Here is a 19,975-nt window from a genome sequence, read left to right as displayed (position 1 = left end):
TTCCTTCCAGGGTCTTTACATTACTGAAGAAAAAAAAAAGAAAAAGACTTGAACTGTTGATTATAACAATAGCCAAATAGTCATAGAACTTTGAATGAGATGGAAGGGACTTATTGCCTATCAGTTATCAGAGGATGATTTTAGGAAGTATGCTTGCCTAGACAGATCTAAACAAGAAGCTATTGATTCACTAATATGGTATTTCTTGTGTGGGTGTGTATTTGTGTGTGTACACATTAGTCATGACTGTAAACTCTTATAAAGCATCCTAAAAATTACCTTAATTCATTAACAGCAGTTTGGTACTTGACAATTTTTTGGTACTTGGCAATTTAAAAAGTTTTATTGATGTATGATTTATAATGAATGGCATGGGTATCAAATATGGGTATCAAAATCTATTAAATTATTTTGGTATCCCCAAATAATGTACATAGGTTTCTTGGCAGTGGCTTTTTGTTCATTATCTTGTAATACAAATTTTTTTTATTGTTGTAGAAGCTAACCATTTTTTTATTCTTTCTAAACCAGGGCGTTAGTGTGGAGGCAGTTGATCCAGTGTTCCAAGCTAAAATGTTGGATATGTTGAAGCAGACAGGAAGGTAAATATTTCAAGTGATCATATAATGGAATAATGGGAAATATTTTCAGAAATATGTCTCAGAATTTTAGATGTTTATGAATATCATTCTTAGGGGAAAAAAACTGTGTTGTTAATGTGATAGTGTTACTCTTAGTGCTTACCTATCTAGTATCTCTTTCCTGTAGAGTCAAAGAAATTTGCCAGTCAGAAAAATGTCTCATGTTAAAATTCTCAACCATTCCATAGTAAACTTGGACTGTAGCTTCCCTCTGTTTAGCATATGGAGTTACTCTCTAGTCACTTATAATTGAAAGAGCTTGTATGTTCCAAAATTCAAGAGTTGCAGCTAAATAAAATTCTGAATATTGAATTATATTTGTAGTCATATCGAGTTTTACAGACAGGGAAAGTAGAATTCAAATATTGTTCAGGTTTTTTACCCCAGATTAAATCTCTCAATAGTTGTCATTCTCTTGCTCAAATTCTTCTACTGTGGAAAAAACTTCAAAATTAATGTTAGCAAAAGGCTCAGCAGCTGGGCAGAACAGTGCAAATTGGTTTTTGACTGAGTTCCTAGTTCTCTTGCTGGTTTAATTGATATTTAATCCTTTCACAACAGTGGATCCTGGTGTCCATTGTTAAAAATGTACTCTGTCTGAAAAATTCAACTCCCAGAGCTAAGGAGTTAAAGAGTAGATATTTACTTGAATGCTGAAAGGGTAAAAACTGGCTCTGAGAAAGTGTGGTAACAAGGTGAAAAACTGAAAGCCTTATCTACCACTGCTAATGTGCATCTCTTAATGATAGCACTCCTTTGTCACACTTATTCATTTCCATGTTTTCTGGGTAATATGGTGTATGATTCAGTGTTTCTAATGGTGTTTTTTCACACCTGTGTGTTTTTCATCTCTTCTTAATTTATACCCTGTTAGTGTGTTGTTTCTTTTCATATCATAAATGTATTACTTGTTCTATTCTGAACGGCTAAATGCCCTCTTTGTTTCAGGCCTGAGATGGTTGTTGGTTGGTATCACAGTCACCCTGGCTTTGGTTGTTGGCTTTCTGGTGTGGATATCAACACTCAGCAGAGCTTTGAAGCCTTGTCGGAGAGAGCTGTGGCAGTGGTTGTGGATCCCATTCAGAGTGTAAAAGGAAAGGTAGAGTGGATTCTGTCTTTATTAGCATCTCCTGCCACATTCTGTTTACAGATACATTAAATAAAAATCTATTTTGTTTAAAGCTTTTCTTAATTACAGAATGAAACCCTGGTCTCTTTACTTAAAAAAACAACCAAACAAAAAACTTACAAGTCAATAAATGTGTCTTGGTATTGTTACTAGCAGTTTAACTATTTAGAGATTTGTTTCTTCTTTAATCAGTCATAAGTGTTTATCTTAAAATAATTTTATTTCATAGATTTAAGAATGTTAAATCATACTGAAAGCCTGCTTTTCACATTTTATTAATATTTTCATAAACATTTCTCTACCTTTTATTTTAAAATGGTAAATTTGGGATTGGCACAATGTTTACCAAATCTGGTTTAATAGCTCTGTTTTGCAGACATTGTACAGGGCATATTCTGGAGTTGTATGTTGCAAATATTTTAGACAATGAAAACTTGCCCCAAACACTTGGTATCAACCGTTTGCATTTTGGGAGTGAGGACAGAGATGAATGTTTAGATATGCTAAATGATTCTGAAAAGAGATTAACTTGCAAAGCATATTGGGTTATATTTGTTCTTGTTGAAATCTTTTGTTCTTGTTTAGTTCTTTTTTCCTTCTTTCTTTTCTTTTTTCCTTCTTTTTTTTGTTCGTTCATTCTTTTTTTTTTTTTTTTTTCCTTCTTTTTCTTTCTTACTAGCCCCATATGCCATTTTCCTATTTCCTGCCTCATGACAGCAGGGAGCAGCTCTATTATCACCTTCACAGAGCTGTCTGCAAATGTGAGAGGCAATTCGATTTTGCTCAACCACAGGGAGAGTGGATTAGAAAAACTACAGAACATACAGAAATTGGCTAGGTGGTTACTGCTTTAAAATACTGCTGAGGTGTCTTGTTTGAGCATGTACTTCCATTGTAGTGTAGAATAATTGTTAAAATAAAATCACAATACGTTTATGGAATCCTTTTTATGCAGCTTTTACAAATAATTTTTGGAGCACTTAAAAATAAATATTAGCTTGCTATATGAGACCTGGAGTTTGATAGTAATGCAGATTACATTTACATCTGCTCACCAGCTCAAACAAACTAAATATGGTTGTTAAAACATGGGAGTTTTTTTCTGTCATGAATTTGAAGTTGAACACTTTTTGACATTATATTACTATGATGAATAAAAATTGAGGTCTTCTCTAAATCATGATACTATTAGATGTGATTTAGCTTTTCAGAGGCAGAAACTAGCCACAAAAATAATAATAGAAACTGATAGTAGGCAGGTCTGACTGGGTGACTTCTGAGGCTTGCTGTATACCTGTATTTCAACTTATTTACTTTCTTTTTCTATTAAATGTGTTGTTTTTTAACTGATACAGATAAAAGGAATTGAAAATCCTTGAATTTTGTTAGTTTTATGAATTATAGTACAGTATAGTATTTCTTAAGTTTAATTCTCTGATAATTAAGATACCTTTTAAAAAAGTAACCCATAAGTAACTCATTTAAGTAATAATTATTTCAGAAATATAACTATCTGATTAAACCCCCCCCACAACACTTATAAATAATAACTGAAACTTAAATTTAAATATAATTAGAATTCTGTTTTGTAGTTTTAGTGTGACTTTTTATGATACTTAACTTGTGATAGTGGCTAGTTTGTAAAGGAAAATATAAAGTTAAATACAATGAAAGAAAGCATTTTCAAAATAGAATGTAAGTAAATGAATATGTGTTTTGGTTATCTTGTTTAAAGTATTTTAAATGGCAGCTTTAGTTTCCAAACCTAGTTTAGGTATTATATAATAGTGGAGTTTGCATTGTTTGTTTCTAATTAAGCATAACTCATGTTAAAAGAGTGCGTTCATTAAAAAATGCACTTGTATCACATGACAGTTGTAATGTGGTAAAGTGTAGTGTTTTAAAATGTATATCAAAGACTACTTTATGGAATTACATGTATCACTGTCTAGTTTTATATGTCTTGAAAAAATATTTTTGGAAAAAATTTAGTATTAGCATCTATCATTATTTCACATCACTTGTTGTACCTAACATATATATATTCATGCAATTATATTACCTCAAATAAGGATCTAGTTCTTTGTCAATAATTTAACTTCATTTATAAGGTACCTGAGTTTGGTTATCATTTATAGTTCTCTCAGTGTCTCAAAACTATGAATTAAATTAAGTTTTAGTAAATCCATGGCCAGAGTGTTCTAGTTAAATCATTAAATTTAAGAATATAAACTTAAAAAATAATAATAACATAGGACTCGCCCTTCCCCTTCTCTGTACAAGATTTAGCAAAACTGTTAAAATGATTAGATCAAGAGTTAAAAAATGACAGTCTATGTATAAATGATTTAAGTTGGGTCTCTGTTCTTTTAATACTTCTTTCCTGTATATTTTTATCTTTTAATTTTTGTAAGTCCTAGTATTATCGCCCTGATTTTGAGTGATTAGGTAAAAATGGATTCTTTCTTTGTAATCTCAATCCATAAAGTTTGATTTCCTTTTATTATTTCATTTTTTTCCTTGACTCTATATGAATTTCTTGCTATGTGCCAGGTATTGTGGTAATAACCATATGAATTTAACTCATTTATTCTTTTTGGTAATTCTGGAAATAGACTCTATTGTTCTGTCAATAAAAGAGTAAAAAAAAATTTATAGTCAGAGAGATCACTTTGCCCCAAATCATCCTATTATGTAATAAACAGCAGAACAAGTATAAGAATCTAGGTCTATAAAAGTAAAGAACTCAAGCTGTTTACTGACTCTTTAATATGAACAATGTAATCAGAATCACTTGGGAATGGAAAATTAGTACCAAAGTCATTGCAGGGCCTTTTCTTAATTTACATTGGTAGATGTCATTCTCTTCAGCATAAGTCAGAGGAAGGAACTGTACATTTTCTCAGAGTTCTCAATAGTTCTGTGTGCTATTTTTAGTAGGTATTATATATTAATTGATTTTCTTATATAGTATTTTTCTATTAATTAAAAATAATTTAGGCAGACTCATGTTTGTCAGCTTTTGTGATATCCCTAACCAGCATAAACAATCAAATGTACTATATGATAAATAATCCATATCTCTGTATATTGTGTAAGCCTGCAAGTATTTTTAAATGAGACAGGTGAAAAATTAATGATAATAACATTTGTAATTTAAATGGAGTATAAGCTTATAGAAATTACCATTGAGTTCTTCTCTAAATTTACCAGTAGAATAAGTTTTTAGGATTCTCTTTTAGTTTACTTATAATGAAAACACATATGAAAACGTTTTAATCTTCAGTTTTCAAGAGGCGTGGTTGCAGCCTCTTGCTTAATGTTTTGTTATCCTGTATATTCAGCCTACAACTGGACTCGATGAATTTAGAAGTAAATTCAGCTTGTAATATGACTATACTTCTTCATTAGGGCAGAAAGAATAATCACTTTGTGCAAAGTCAAAACTAGACTACAACTATTACTACTTTTTTTGAGAACTAATTTTCTTGACAAGATTCCTGTCAATAAAATGTTCAGATGTTACCTGCTGACTCCAAACAATCTTTGTATCTATTCCCTATTTTGAAAGCATAAAAAAAAAAAATCACTGAAACCCCTTTATCCCAAATAAATCTTCACACTGGCTGGACTTTCTTGAAGATTTTTTGTTTACTTTGATTGGAAATATCCAATGGGCTTCTGAAAATATGGTGTTTTATCTGGTTTCAGATCAACTCATCATCAGATACTTCTTAAGTGTACCTGATATGCTTATTTGCTAATGATTTTGGGGTATTAAATAAATAAAAAATGGTCTTGGCCTCTTTGAGAAGTCATACGTATTTAGTGTCACTAGTAAGCCAGGTAACATTCTGCCAATTATATGCTGGTAATCCTACACTGCATACTGATATAATACAAACTAACTATACTGTACTGCTTTGTTTCTGTAACTAAGTATTGAATTGGTTGCTAGTGACAAATAATTCAACTAATACTTAGAACCTTTTATGTATCGACATGCAATAAAATACTATTGTGTAGCAAACATAGTAAATGCAAATTAAATGAAATGTAGGCAGAAATCAGTGTAAGCTGCACAGAGTAAATGAAACTTGGACCAAATTTTAAGGACATTACTTAGAAAAAAGGAGCTTGTACTTTATGCGGAAAATGTAGAAATGATACCATTCAAAGTGGTTCTTTGTTCATTCTTTTTTCGCAGAATGATGTTAGAATGTTTCGCAGAATTATATTAGAATATAAAATGAGTAGTTTTTATTGTTGTTTTTTAATCAGTGTTTTACATAAAAGTTAGGGCTTTGAAGAGTAGAAACAAATAAAGGAGGAAAGAATTAGGGAATGAATAAGAGCTTATTTTTTATTTTCAGATATCTAGAAGGTTATGTCTTTTTCAAGGTAAGGGGGGAAATAGTTTACTTATCCAAGAAATTTTCTATTAGAAAGTTTTAAGATGGTGGAGATTTTAAACTGTTCAATAATAGTTTTGTTTCTTATTATTAAAAATTATATTTCATAAAGGCTGAGGATAAGTAGAGCACAGGCTTTGGGGTCAAGTCTGCATTAGAATTCAGTTTTAACTTTTTTTACAGCATGACCTTGAGTATGTTATCTAATACTCTTGATGTTCAGTTTTCTCATCTGTAAAACAGGGATTTTAGTAACTATCTCATAGTGTTATGAATATTGTGAAGTGATGTATAGTATATACACACTCTGCACATGCATGTAGAAGATGTGCAATAAATGTCGCTTCACTATTCTAAAGATTAAAATAATTGATACTTAAAAGGAAAACCAACTAGCATATTTTTAAAAATAGAATCTGAATATTTTTGAAAATTTTAAGAATAAGTGTATAAATTAATTACTAATTTGCTCACTTTAGGAAGGTGAAGGTAACAGCTACAAAAGAAATGAAAAATTTCCCTTTTTATATTTTGTACATTCAGACTAATTTAAGAATAGTCATCTAATTCAGCTGATGTTTTTATTGGGCACTTATTGCTTTTCCAGCATATTTCTCTGGGGCATGCTGATGAAAAAGAATGTGAACATATTATGTTAAAATTCTGACCTTTGAGGTAATTGATGTGTTTAAAATCATTTTGTGTTTTATTCATCTGTCTATGGACTTCCCCAGTGGCTCAGTGGTAAAGAATTCGCCTGCCAGGCAGGAGCTGCAGGAGATGGGGGTTCGATCCCTGAGTTGGGAAGATTCCGTGGAGGAGGGGAGAATCCCGTGGACAGTGGAGCCTGGTGGGCTACAGTCTGTAGGGTCGCAAAGAGTCAATCACAAATGAAATGACTTCACACACACACACACACACACACACACATCTGTAGGGTCGCAAAGAGTCAATCACGAATGAAATGACTTCACACACACACACAAACACACACACACACACCCCTAAATTTTGTCTCCCCCACACAAATGAAATGACTTCACACACACACACACCCCCCTAAATTATGTCTCCCCCACAAGATTGAAGCTTCTTTTAAGGGAGAAATTTTTCCTTATCCTGAAATTCGTGCATTGTTTGCAAAAAATAGTTTTTTTCATAAGTGGTTATAAAATAAAATCAAGGACTGAGTATGTCAGTGGTCAACTATTACCAATTCTGACTTAACATGTAAGAAAACTGCAGCTAATTTTGTGAGGTTTAGGAAGTAATTTGTATATGTTAGTGATGATAGAGTCACATTTTAAATGAGTGAAACATGAGATTGACAAGGTCAGTGAGCCAGTGTTTCATAGACATTAGCCTTGATAGATCTGAATTTTGTGTAATCAGAGCTAGAGTTCAAGTTTGTCATGTCATTTGTCTTTTAAAGCTAGTGGAATATATTTAGCTATTATTCATAAGATTTTCTTTTCATCAGCATCCCATAAAAGTTAATTTCAGGGCTGAATAGTCCCTATCTTGAATTTTGTATACACACACACACCTTTTCTTTGCCTAGTTTTCCAGGCTGAAAGAGAAAAATAGAAAATAGGACACATAAAAATTCTATTTCTATTCCTAATATAGCTTTGTGAGCATACTCATCCAACTCTTGGAACAAGTTTAGTTACTATATTATCTTTTGTTTGTGCCCTGTTTTTCACTCTTAGTATCAATTTGAAGTTTTATAACATTCAGATATAATCTGTGAGGATGTCTTAAGAAAATATTTTAGGTGTTAGTGTGCATATACTATTCCTGCTAGACTTAATAGTTTATAACACTAATTTATCTATATAATCAGAAATTGTCAGTTAAGAATGTTAAAGCAATTTTATGTTTAAAATTCTATGTATAAATCTGATATACAACTAACAGTTCCTAAGTGTCATTCTTTTAATTTCAAACTTCTGTATTAATAATACAATTTGTGGGCAAATTTATTGTTGTTTAGTAATTCTGTACATTTGAGTGATAAGAAATCTGCTTCAAATTAGTTTGAATTCAACTGTTTCTGTAAAAATGCAGGAAAACCTTTAAAACACTGTCCCATTATCTATAAAAATATTGTTTATTGGCTCTTTTACCTCTTGAATGCTTTTCTATCTTCAATGGAATGAACCCTGGTCATTCATTCTACAGACATTGGTCGATCATACTGTGTGCCAGGCATGCCATGGACACACAAGGCATTAAGATCTACTCCCTGTTTTAATGCCAGTGTTGTACCGGAAAATGGAACCTGTAACTTTATATAAAAGGTCTTTTCATAGCCCATATATATTAGTTGGTTAATTTCATACTCAAATGATTTGACATTAACCCTTGTTAATTGTGATGATGTTTCTGAGCCTAGGACTTGGTTTTGTCTGCTTTAGCATGTTGTTATCTCTATAATTTCCTCTGGAGGGTAGAATTGACTATGGTTGTAGATTTTCTTCTAAGTCATAATTGATCATTATTCTAATAATCAGTGGTTATTCTTAGACCACTAGTAAGCTTTTCAATTGATGCCTGCTGCCACTTTTTGTATTCCAAATAGCTTTTCTGTATACAGTTTTTATTCCTAATTAAACACAAATCAAAGGGGAATGGACTTTCCTGGCGGTCTAGTGGTTAAAACTCCATGCTTCCATTGCAGAGTGTGCGGGTTCCATCCCTGGTCAGGAAACTAAGATCCCGTATGCCATGCAGTGTGGCCAAAAAAAAACCCAACAACCAAAAATGCTCTCTTGGAGCTTTTCAGTTTAATAGATAATCTATTAAATCTTTTCTGTACTATATGCATTAGGGGTCCAAGAACTCTGCTGGGGAATGGATATTTGGTGGCATATAAAACACAAACCTTCCTGGGAAGTAACTGAATCTAAGAGTGGTCTTTTTTTTTGCTTTTGTGTTAGGATAACTGTTCCATCAGATAACTTGGTGATGAAGACTACTGGCTTTGGCATCCTGTGTATGTACAGATGATAGTGGTGTCACTTACTGGTTGTCATTCATTTAATTTATTCAAGTCCTTGGAGCCTCAGTTTCCTTATCCATAAATTAAGAATATCAATGCCTACCTCTTGGTTGTTGAGTATTAGTGTAATTTCTATGCAATATTTAAGTAATAAACCCAGTAAAAATATGTAAAAAGGACACATACCAAAGTAATTGAGTTTTACATTTTTTTTCCTACGAAAATGACTGTACCTTTTGAGAAATGGCAGTTTGAAGGATGTATTTGTGGCTTTTTTGTTTTTTAAGGTGATGTTAAAGCACAAGAAGTGTATATAAATCCTTTATTTCCCTTATCCCCTCCATACTACCTTTCTAATGTGGGTGAGCCCTAGCTTTTAGTCTCTGGAGCCTTTTATTCCTTTACTTTATGTGGAACTGTCAATAAACATACTAATTGTGTTGCTTTCTTTTGTCTACTAAACAGGAGTCTGAAGTCACTTGTCCTTTTTGTATTGACTGACAGGGTAGCCACCGATAGATTTGGTAATCCTAAGTTCGTTACCCAACCAGTGACCCAGAGATGCTGGTCTCTTGTAGCTCATTAATAGTCCCTGAGGAATTCAGTTTTTAATTTCACTGTTTATTAGTCACCTCTAATTCTAGAAATACCTATCCTAGAGGAATACCAAAATTCTAGGCATATTGTCTTTTTTTTTTTAATATTTAGTGTAGCTGTTACATTTTTTATTTTATTTAGAAATTTTCCTAGGGGAATTTGTCTTAAACTTTAACACTGTACTGCAGTAGCAATATTCTGCATAGTTTACTGTCAGTTTGAGTGCTCCAAGAATCAAATGCCAGAATAGGATTTGGTCTCTGCAAGAGATTTATTTGGGGAAACACCTTTAGTGGATAAAAGGGAGACTCTTCAGACAGCAGTACAGGTCTGACAATGTGGAAGGAGAAAGGGAAGGAAGGATTGAGTAGGAAGAGCATCATACTGCATGCAGCATATGCCTAAGAAAGTTTCAGCCAGGCTGTTGGGGGAGTCCTTGAGACTGTTGTCCTTTAGAAGAAGCCCTTATTTGGTAGGAATGGCTATGTTTGTAGTACCTTTAGTGTGCCCAGTCATTGACTAGGAATAGCCCTAGGGAGATGTGTCCTGGGGAACCCCCAGAGGATGCAAAAGTGTAGCATCTGGAGTTTGTGAGTCAGCTATGCTCTCTGCAGTAGGTTCTGCTGAAAGGAGATCCAGGCTGGGCAAGTCCATGACTGCCACAGTTAATAGCACTAAGAACCATAGTGGTAGGTACACAAACATTGTTTTATTTAATTTTATCAAATGGCATCATTCATGAGCACATGGTGACACTGGAAAGTCAAATAGCGGTTAACTTAGCTCACTTAATTCACAGGTGATAGAACCAGAATTCTAACTTAGGCAGGTTTCTGACTCCACAGTGTCTTAAGCATTTAAATACCTATACCATACTGAGTACATGCATAGACTATAAAAATTCTGCTAAACTTTATTTCGTGACTTAACTATATTCTTTTTAGAAAGTTTCATGAATATAAAAATGTCTAATTACCTTTCACCATACTAGTTTCCAGAGATCGATTTGTTTTCATTAAAGTATATATATTCAGAGCTGTGGCTTTACTGTTTGAATTTTGATGCATGTCTTCACTTGTCAAAAAAAAGTACATTATGCTAGTTACACTCCATCCCCCTTTTCTCCCAATATATTGAAGTTGTACTACAAATCTCTAGCTACAATAAGCAATTCTCCAAGGATGAAGAAGGAAAATGTACATACACACAGGAATTTCTTTTCCAGAACTAAAATTGACGTTTTATAAATAATTTCCGTGTTGCAAAGTTGAGACTAAGAAATCACAGCAATTCAGTGATATGCATTTGGCATGAGTCAGTTTTAGTTCTTAGTGCTTTTCATTGGAAATGGCATAAAATGTAAGATTTCTTTGAATTTTTTATGCTGTGGGCTTACAAGAGACATAAGATGTTTTTCTCTTATAGATGTCTGGCAGTGCATGGCAGCAGAAGTAACGAAATGGTCACAAACCCCAGCAGTACTTCCCAAGTCACATGCATCCTTAATTTTTAAAGAATCTAGAAACAACCTAAGCAGTTGATAACAGGTCATTTCTAGGTGATAAAGGATATTTGATATGGGGTGTTGCTTTTCTTTCCACACCTAGTATTTTTATAGTCATTTAGAGACCTACTTTACATGGTGGTGGGTTTATATGTGTTTAAATATGTAACCTAACTGGTAATTGAATTGTAACTCTTTTCTTCTTTTCTTGATGTTTGACATTGATTTTGAGGTCTGAATTTTTTTTTTCAAGCTTTTTTCCCCTGGCTCATTTTATATATAAACACTTCCCATAGTCATTGACTTCAAAATAAGGGCAGTTGAGAATGCCAAATGTAGCTACTGTTGAAAAAACAAAAGAGAGAAGGAGAGAAACTGTGGATTATAGTATGTACTGCCAGAAGTACTTATGTATTTTTCGTATTAAATAATTTTACAAGCTTTACTTAAAAAATAGTCTCCTTTGAATGTAAAAATTGGGAAATTATAGATTGATGCTTTAGAAATTTAGTCTCGTCTTTCAGTGACCTAATAGTTGATATGAAAACATGAATTTAAAAATAAATAGCATATTGGTTAAACTGTACTATACTCATGAAAGAAGCCAAAAAATTATGGATTAAACTGAATCTGGAAATAATTACAGTTTTGTGTCCTAAACCAGATTCGTTTTTAAAATGAAATGATAGGTCCTTGACCCTTGGGCGTGCTTGGAATAAATATGGAACACGGTATTGTTTTTAAAACTATTTTGCTTTTATAAGCTAAGACAGATGTACAAAAAAGATGCAGTTTTTATTTTGTATTGGCAGCTTCCAAATATTTAGTATCTATTTCCAAGAGTTGCAATTAGTAAAGCTACCATGGTACTGAAATCTGCACATCCCACAAGCTAATTATATTTGCAAGGTCAGAGTGAATACATATTTTCAGAAAAATAAAGGGTTATATAAATATGTGTCTTCTACTTGGCTGTTATATCACAGTTTGTTGATCTGGAGTATAATGTGTACAATTCACAAATTTGTCTGATAACAGAAAGTGGTGTGTGATTGTGTTTATTTTACTAACCAGTATATTCACAGCAATCACTTCCAAATATCTCTCCAGTAAAGATGTGTTAATTACAAAACAGACAAGGTCTTCTATTATATTAAAGCTACTAACAAGAAGACAGCAGGAATCACACATGTAAATAGCATCATCAACCCCTATTTTAGTCCTCTGTTTTGATCTGTGAGTTGCGCATAGACCAAAGGTGCTATTAAAGACTGAGTGTATGAAATAGGCAGCATTATATGAACAAAATTTATTCAACAAGAAAACAGACCTTTAACATGAATTTAACAAGCCTGAGAAATTATAAACTATCATATGCTGCAGATTCATGCAGTGATAATAAACAAAAAAGGAAAGTAAGAGGTTTCCCTAAGCTAGCCAAACTGCTAATGGTTTTGTTATAAGCTGTCTACTGTTGCAGTGACCTCTGAAAAGTCTCAAGGCACTTGTACCAGAAAAAATTAAGTGGTCAGGCTGGTGAACAGAGATTCAATGTGCGTAGGACTGTAGCATGGAAAGGAATTATGAAAGTCTAGCCTCATATTCCTGAAAATACATGTCATACTTTCGCTTGGAAGTTTTTGTTGGTACATATTAAAGAGAGAGTTTTTGGGCAAAGTTTTTTGGTTAAATTACTTTTTGGATTTATAAGCTTATAACATAGGCTGAACTGGTTTAATGTATATATACATTAAAAAATACCATTCAGAAAATTAATATAGCTCGAAAAAATGGATTTTGCCCCTGCCCCCCTCCCATACCTTAATTAATCCTAGGGGGTTCTTTGTTCAGTATATTTGTGTCTAAGATTTCCATCCTCATCCATGGATGACCACTTTGCTGTCATTCTGTTGCATCATGCTGTAAATACATAAACATGGAGAAGCGCCTTCAGCTTATACACACCTCCAAGTGCTCACTAGGGCTTTTCTTTGAATCTTTGTGTGGCATAATTAACACCTTCCTCACCCATTGCTCGTTAGTGCACTGGACATTAATGAGTCTATTTTGATAGTTGTTCTGAAGGAGAAACTTACTTATTCTCACAGTGCAAAAAAGCAATTACAAAATTGTATAGAAATTAAAATGTAGACTATATTGCCGTATTTATATTTTTATTGCATACTAAATCTAATTTTAGTCTGCAGGTTGTTGAACATGTTAGTTTCCTTAAGACAGTTGCTATAGTGATGGCAGCAAATTCCTTTGATCTTGGTGTAGTTATTCATTTTCCATTGGCTATCATATTGTCAGTCAGAAATTGTCAGTCTAAGCATTTAATTTCACATAGGTTGGAACAGCATATTAAATTCTTGAATTTTTCTCTTAATTTTAAAAAGAATTAAAAAATTTCAATTTCAGATTGTTTTTAACTGGTCACAGTAATCTATTTAACTGGTATTTCCATTTCCTTTTTATGAAGTTTCATACCTGTTTATAATATTCCAGAGAAATATTATAGACTTTTTCCTGTAAAATACCTGGTTTGTTGCTTTGGTTTGAAGGCATTTTATATAAAAATGCATCTTGTGATAAATAATGGAATTTTCATAGTTTTGTAGGAGTGTTCTTTTTCTATAAATTGTACCGAAATCTTTAAATGGAGTCAAATTATTTTAAAAAACAATTGGACCAAAGCAGTGCTTTGCTCTTAAACACTTACTGCTATTGGTTAGGGAGTCAATTCTTAATTTTGTATTTATTTAAGTTGTACTTCTGTCTGTCAGAATAGTCTCTTTTACCTTCTTTGGCCTACATTTTATCTTATTTTTATGTGCTTTTTAGTAGAAAATGTTAGAAAATTTTTCTTTGATATGTTTTTAAACAACTGACTGATCATATCTGATTAAAGCATGCTTGATAGTAGTACTTATTATTGCTTTCTGAAAAATATGATTAAAAAAATCAAGTGTAAGCAAGAGGTATAAACCTAGGCCATATTTATTTATACATAAATGTAAACATTAAGGCTGAATTACAGTTATTGTATAAAAAGAAAAAAGTTTTCACAAACTTTTAAATCATGCATGTTCTGGGGATACTAGGTTTTATTTTAAGGCAAGAAGAATCTTTGGGGAAATTCAAACTGTTAGAAATAAAAGCAAAAGGCAAGGTTGATTATTTATTTATTTATTTATTTGGCTGCTGGAATAGACAAGAGGCCTTAGATTGTGTCGCTTGTCAGAGTGCTTTGATCTAAGTTTGTACTTTTGTACCTTCATATTTTCAGACTTCATTACATTCCAATTGACTTATTTTGGAAATTTTTGTTTTGTTTTTTTTTTACTTAATATCCTCAAACAATAATTATACAAATGAGAAACAGTCTAGTTGACAACAGCTTTTGAAATATTGATAAATCTCAGTTGTTTAGCACCTTGAAAGGCAAACCTAGAAATACTATTGTATCCTGCTTTAAGATATTTTTATATGAAGAATGTATTGAGTTTATTCTCTAGGTGATTGATTTACGTTCTCTAAAAGAGACATGTGTCTTGAGATCCCAGGTTCTTTGCATAAAGCTTAACAATATTTAAAACCTTTAACAAGTTCTTTTAAATCCATGATAATGAACAGAGAAAAGCATTCAGATAAGAGAAAATCATTCAGATAATAGGTGATTCTTGTTAAATCTCTTATTGTGTAAGAGCTAATTGATGATTTGTATCATATCAGGATTGGAAGTTTTTCTCTATAAAAATATTGAATCCAGCAAAAAGAGAATACCCATCGTTATTTGTTTACTTTGAACTTAGAACTGTATCATTCTGTACCATGTTCCTAACTTAAAGCATAGATGACCTTGGTTTTCTTGTATTGTGCCTCTTATTCTTGAGAGTGGTTTGGACATTTAAGGCCATCAGACAAGGTATAAAGTTTTTTATAGTCACAAGAAGTAAAAGGTATCTGACTAGAAGAGAATACGTGGAGCACCTGCCTTGCTGGTTGTAATTTTGTTGTCATTTCAAGTATTGCGGTGGTACAATTGATGTGACAGGGCTGGGCTTTCGATGTGGTCCCTTAGCTTGTGCTCACTTTCAGTTTCAGTTTCTCTTTGTCATTCATTTTGATTAGGTAAAATTTAGGTGACAGACATGCACACCAATGAAGGCTGTTTGGTATAAGTTTAGTAATGACGTGTTTCAATAATAAAGATGCAAAGTTAATATTTTCCTTTACTGCTTCATGAAAATTGCAATAATTGGTGTCACCTTACATTACAAGATAGAGGGTGGTGTGCTGATGGCACAGTCAGCAGGGGTTCTTTTTTATTAATATTATAATTAAATGATTTTCTGGAAATAGGCCAGAAACAGATGCAAGTTGATCATGCCTTGTCCACTGTTGCTTGGCATCATCACTTGCTTTTTAAAAAAGAAATGACCTGACACCTTGTTTTTACAGGTTGTTATCGATGCCTTCAGATTGATCAATGCTAATATGATGGTCTTAGGACATGAACCAAGACAAACAACCTCAAATCTGGGTCACCTAAACAAGCCATCTATTCAGGTAATGCCTGTATTTGATTATGTGTTAAAACTGTTTTACATTTTAAAAGTCTGTTATAAATGACCAGTTTAAGATCCAAAACTTAGTCTTTTAATTTGTTTTGCAATTAATTTTTCTTGTGCTTTAAAAGGAGATTATGAAAATAGTGTTGAAAAAGTTAGGTTTGTTGTATATGAGTCTGCTTTTAGTGATGTCTTTAAACTTCGCTAACATAGTTTGAGGACATCCTTGTGGGGGGCAGAGTAGATCCTTAATCTTCAGAGTACCTTACAGTTTTGTTGCTTAATAGTGTAGTAAAGGGCTGATGGGGTTTAAGTGGAGTGTGTTAGGTATCATAGTACCATTATTGATTGGTTAGTAGACTTTTCTCTTAGTACCTAGTGGTAAATTGCTGTATACTTTAAGGGGTTCCCAGAAGCAGTTCCTAAATAGTACTAAATATTTCTTCGTTTTTTTTTTTTTTGCCTAATCCCTTCTTTTAAAACAATTCATATAAGACACAGCTACATACTGCTTTTGATTAGTTTGTATCTTGTTCTTTCTAGTGATGTCAGCCATATTATTAAAGTTATTTAGACACTTAATATCCTCCTGAGTGATTAGTGTTTTCTTTGTATCGTTCACATACCTCATTGTTTTTACACAAATCTTTATTGTCTGCAAAAATTATTTTAATATGTTTTTAAATGCACCACAACCTGTGTCTGTATAGTTAATTGCTTCTCTGAAGAATAATTAAAAGAACACAAATACCATGTTTGGTTAAATAGAACACACAGGACAGAGACATTATAGTAGCTGTTGCTGCTCCACTTCTGAAGCCTTGCTCTGAGATGTGGTTGTCTTTGGGGAGTTGTGGTTTTGACAGTTAGCCATGGTTAAGCTTGGCTATACTTCGATAACTTTATACTTTCAGATGCTTAGTTTTCAGCAGTCACTCATTTGAAGCCTTCATCAGAGTGAAAAATTTTTTTTCCCAAAGGATTGAGGTGTGTTGCTTTTGAAAAAATTATTTTAGACGTCAGCGAAAACTACACGTACAATGAGTATGAAATAAGCTACTCGTGTTTTTGATTGAGTACAGACAAGCCCATGCTTGCATGTTACAAGAGAATATATTATTGGACCAGTTTAGCCTGTGCTAATGACCTTTCTTGTAAACCCCCATAGTATCATACTGCTTCATTATTTTTTGCAAAAGGTTAAGTAGCATCTCACAGTCTAAGATCATTGTGATTACTGCATAGTGTGTGTCTGCCAGAAGTTTCTACTAATTGCAAGTCAACAGCCACCTGTTGCAGATATTGTCTTTTAAATTTAAATGCTGCTGTTTAACCTTAAAAAATTGAGTGTAATTAAATAATTAAAATCTCGTTCTTTTTACATCAATCCAGTTTGTATTTTTTTACCTGATAGTCTGTAATTTAAGGTGAACCTTATGAAGCTTTCCAAACTGAAGTTAAAGGGATCTGTGTATATAACAGCTGTAGCATCATTGTTTTTCATTTCTTCTTAGTTTGTTTTGCCTTCCAATTAAAATCTGTAAATATATTTATTTCACAGTTTATATAGCACCCATCAGGAAAATATCTATCTGGGTGCTTTGCAGTTTTGAGACAATTCCAGTACTAAAACACTCAAATGGGATCAAGCCAAAAAGTGACAGAAGAAGGGCACACCTTAATACAATTTCTTAGTTTTCTAAGACAAGGTGGAAGGAAGGCAACCTAGAAGAACTTGACGTGAATGGTGATATTCATAATAGAATTTTAAGATGTTTTGGCAGAATCTGTACCTCAGGGATCAGAAACGTTTCAGAAAGGCCATGCCTCTTATTTTGGAGGAAGATTAGTTTGTGTTTAGAGGGATCTTGTTCCTAAACCAACTTATAAGTAGTAGGAATAGGAACCTGACAGGTACCATTAGCCCTCATGCTGGTGTTTGCTAATGCTTTTGCTAATGCTTTGCTGATTTTTTTACTATCATACTTAAAGTAGGGGGGGAATATTAGGGTTATATTGTAAACTACTATTTAATATATTGAGGAAAGTTCAAAATACGTTAAGGTAAAGATTATGAAATCACATATACAAGTACTCCTCTTTGAAAAAATATATATTAAAAACTGTGCGTATGTATTTACACCACAATGTTAGTATTGATTGCCTTTGGGTAATAGGATTATGGATTTTTTTCTTGTTTTTCCTTCTCTATTTCTTAAACTTTTTGCAGTGAAACATACTGCTTTTAGAAGATGTTACTTTTAAGCACTAATAGCAATGTTAATAGCAATGTTGGACAACATTGCTATCTACCAAAACAAGGCTAATAGACAAAGTTTATATGAACTTTCATGTTTTAAATAAGAGAAGTCATTAACAGAGTCATTTCCAATAGAGAGGGAAAAGTGTAATGCCTGTACTGTATGTAGTGTTTTCTATTAATGTTTGTAACTGTAATACTATTTTGTATGTGTAACATGTGACTAATACTGTCAAAATGTATAGAATTGAGAATTAGCAAACATTTATTTTATTAAACCTATTTCACAAAAAATTATTCAACATTTCAAGTCCTTAAAGGTCAGTTTGTATGAAGATTGGTTGTCAGCTGCCTGGAAGTTAACTGACTATTGATGCATAGATGCATTGTACTAGGATTGTGAGCCCCTTAAGTGTAGCTCTGAGTACAACTGCATTGTCTTAACAGAATTAAACTCTTCGAAAAACATTATTTTCAGTAGTTAAGCAGTTGTAAAACAGTTGCTCTAGAAAGAACCATTGTGGTCATTTTGTAGATGAGGAGACTTGAGGCCCCGCATATTTGTGATTTGCCTAGGTTACCTAGTGAGTTGTAGGAACTGTAAGCAGAGCTTCTTCTTTTATACTATATTTAGAAGATTCATTCATTTTGGCATAGCTAATATACATATACAGCCCAAAATTCAAAACTTACAAAAAAAGTATTTAGCAAAGATTCTCCCTTCTGCATTTGCCATTTGCAGCCTAGTTCACCCAGCAGGGAACAAAGTGCATGTTTTGTTTGTTTTCAGTTATTATATTTATATAAAGAAAGCTTCATTTTAAGGTATGATTTAATGGATGATATTTAGCAGCACACTTTCAGTTTATCAATGTAAAATAAGGCAAACAGATTCATCTTTAGATCTAAATAAATATGCCTTAACAGCATGAAACTTTTTTTTAACCTATCAAGAACCTATAAATAGGTTATTACACATTTCATAAGCTGTGTGTTTTATAATATGCCTGTTTTCCACACAGTGAGCAAATGAAGTTAGAACTTCTCATTTCTCCTGAGTAGTCTGGACATTGCCAGAAAGTATGATTTCACCATAATGATTATTGGTGTACTTTTCTTCAGATCTATCATACCAACAAAATTATAAAGCTCTATTCTTAAGATTAACTTAAGTATAGAAATAACCTGAAAGTCAAATCAGTGGGATCTCAGAACTCCTCTTTGTCTAGTTACTTCTCTAGATTACTCTTTGTCTAAAATAAATAGCATCTTAGACTGATATTGAGTATCAACCTAGGAAGAACTCCCTTCTTTGAAAGTTTGACAACCTTAGAGCAAAGAAAACAAGGGTCAGCATAGCCACGAAGCAAATAAGCTAAGTCCTGCTAGTAATTCTAAAATGTATTGTCCTAGAAACAGTGCTCTAAAAGGTGATTTGCTTCCCAGGTCAGCCACTGAAAGCTTACAGCCCACAGTATAAACAGTATAGAACAGTACCTTGCTTTTTAATAGTGCTTCTGTGAGAAATTGTTGCAGGTTTCAAATAATGAATGAATGAGTTTCATGACAAAATCCTGTTTTACTGAAGAATTGCCTAAATTTTCCTAAATCCATCATATGTTTTGTTAAGTGTAGATTTATAAATTAGGTATTGATGTTTTCCAAAATTTCCTGGTTATGAAACTTCTTTGTTGGCCTGATATACTACGGCATTTTCAGCTTGGCCCTTTCAAGAAAGAGGCTAGTCTCCTCCTTGGTAAAGCTAATCTTATATTTGGTGTATGCTGCCACAACTTGTAATTCAGTGTCAACTAGATTGGTGAATTTGAAAAAATTTATTTTTCACTAAGCTAA

The 19,975-nt window shown here is 32.7% G+C and overlaps 1 protein-coding gene across 4 annotated transcripts in view; it reads left to right on the top strand.

The window, feature by feature from the left end:
* The window catches only part of PSMD14 (proteasome 26S subunit, non-ATPase 14), a 99,686-nt gene that overhangs the window by 58,104 nt on the left and 21,607 nt on the right, over positions 1 to 19,975 (top strand). For all 4 annotated transcript variants that reach the window (XM_061135313.1, XM_061135312.1, XM_061135310.1 and 1 more), the window contains 3 exons: positions 532 to 602; positions 1,590 to 1,740; positions 15,752 to 15,859. In XM_061135313.1, the coding sequence (XP_060991296.1) occupies positions 532 to 602; positions 1,590 to 1,740; positions 15,752 to 15,859 (330 nt within the window). The remainder of the gene's footprint in view (positions 1 to 531; positions 603 to 1,589; positions 1,741 to 15,751; positions 15,860 to 19,975) is intronic.

This window comes from Dama dama, chromosome 33 (assembly GCF_033118175.1).
Source record: "Dama dama isolate Ldn47 chromosome 33, ASM3311817v1, whole genome shotgun sequence".
Taxonomy (NCBI): domain Eukaryota; kingdom Metazoa; phylum Chordata; class Mammalia; order Artiodactyla; family Cervidae; genus Dama; species Dama dama.
The sequence above is the reverse complement of the archived record's forward strand: the minus strand, read 5'-3'. Positions and strand labels throughout refer to the sequence as shown.